The 947-nt window shown below is 42.0% G+C and overlaps 1 protein-coding gene across 1 annotated transcript; it reads right to left on the bottom strand.

The window, feature by feature from the left end:
* LOC147909697 (uncharacterized) lies at positions 1–683 on the bottom strand. The gene is made up of 2 exons (XM_087406150.1): positions 491–683; positions 1–407 (listed from the first exon to the last, which is right to left on the bottom strand). Exons 1-2 carry the CDS (start codon positions 681–683, stop codon positions 1–3), a joined length of 600 nt encoding a protein of 199 aa, XP_087262276.1.
* Between the last annotated feature and the right edge of the window lie 264 nt (positions 684–947).

Raw genomic sequence — 947 nt, 5'->3', positions numbered from 1 at the left:
TTAAAGATAGTCCATGGTGGTCTTGCATGAGCCATCAAATACCACCCGGAACTTGGTAGTGGAGCTCGTTTCATTTACAGCATGATGTGGAAGATAGAAAACTGGAGAGCCCTGGTTTAGCATCGTGCTACTGATCACCTCCTTCATGTGATTCGAACGAATGTACTCATCCATGAACCTCTTATATTCGTAATACATGCGAGGTTGAGCGATGAGCCGCTTCTCCAACGATTTGATACATTTTAGAGCGATGTCCCTGGATTCTCCCAATTCATTCAGCTTGTCTTGCTTTGTTGGCAACTTAACGATAAAACGACCTTCTAAATTTCGCTTTACGCCTTGCAGGAATGACTCTTCACAGGCCTTTTCCTCGAGAGAAAATGATTTAGGAGTGGTATCATGTTCCACTTCCAAAAACCGATTCAATGTGAGGCTTGAGTCATCGAGGTTAAATGAAAATTAACAGAAGAAACAGATCTGGTCATGTCACTTGGTGTGATACCGAAAATGATCCATCCAAAATGTGTCTTTTGCAAAGTCGGCTGATTTTTTGATTGTTTGATCTGACCCGCACAAATGAGCCTCCAGAAGGACTCGGCCCCGATTAACATATCAATGCTTGCCGATACGTTAAAATTAGGATCAGCGAGTTTTATATGTTTTGGAACCGACACACTTTGCATGGGTATGAAGTGCTATGGCAACTGCTGCGTTATTTTTGGAAGCACCACGCAGTCCATTTTTTCGGAAAAACTGTTAAAACGTGATTTAACGCAAAGATTGACTACTTTATTAGCGTGGATTACTTCATCCATAACTCCCGCCACTGATACATCAAGAGGTCGCTCCCTGAGCTTCAAGCGATTTGCTAGCTCCTTCGTTATGAAATTCATCTGAGAACCGTTGTCAAGTAATGCTTGACATGAATGAATTTGATTATTGGCATC

This window comes from Acromyrmex echinatior, chromosome 5 (genome assembly GCF_024713525.1).
Source record: "Acromyrmex echinatior isolate Ae372 chromosome 5, ASM2471352v2, whole genome shotgun sequence".
NCBI classification, from domain to species: Eukaryota; Metazoa; Arthropoda; class Insecta; order Hymenoptera; family Formicidae; genus Acromyrmex; species Acromyrmex echinatior.
This window is presented reverse-complemented; position numbering and strand designations above follow the sequence as displayed.

Coding starts and splice junctions, on each gene's coding strand:
- LOC147909697 (XM_087406150.1), bottom strand. CDS start 683: ATGCAAAGTGTGTCGGTTCCAAAACATATAAAACTCGCTGATCCTAAT. Junction 408..490: donor CATTTTCGGTATCACACCAA/GTGACATGACCA, acceptor GGTTTTTGGAAG/TGGAACATGATACCACTCCT.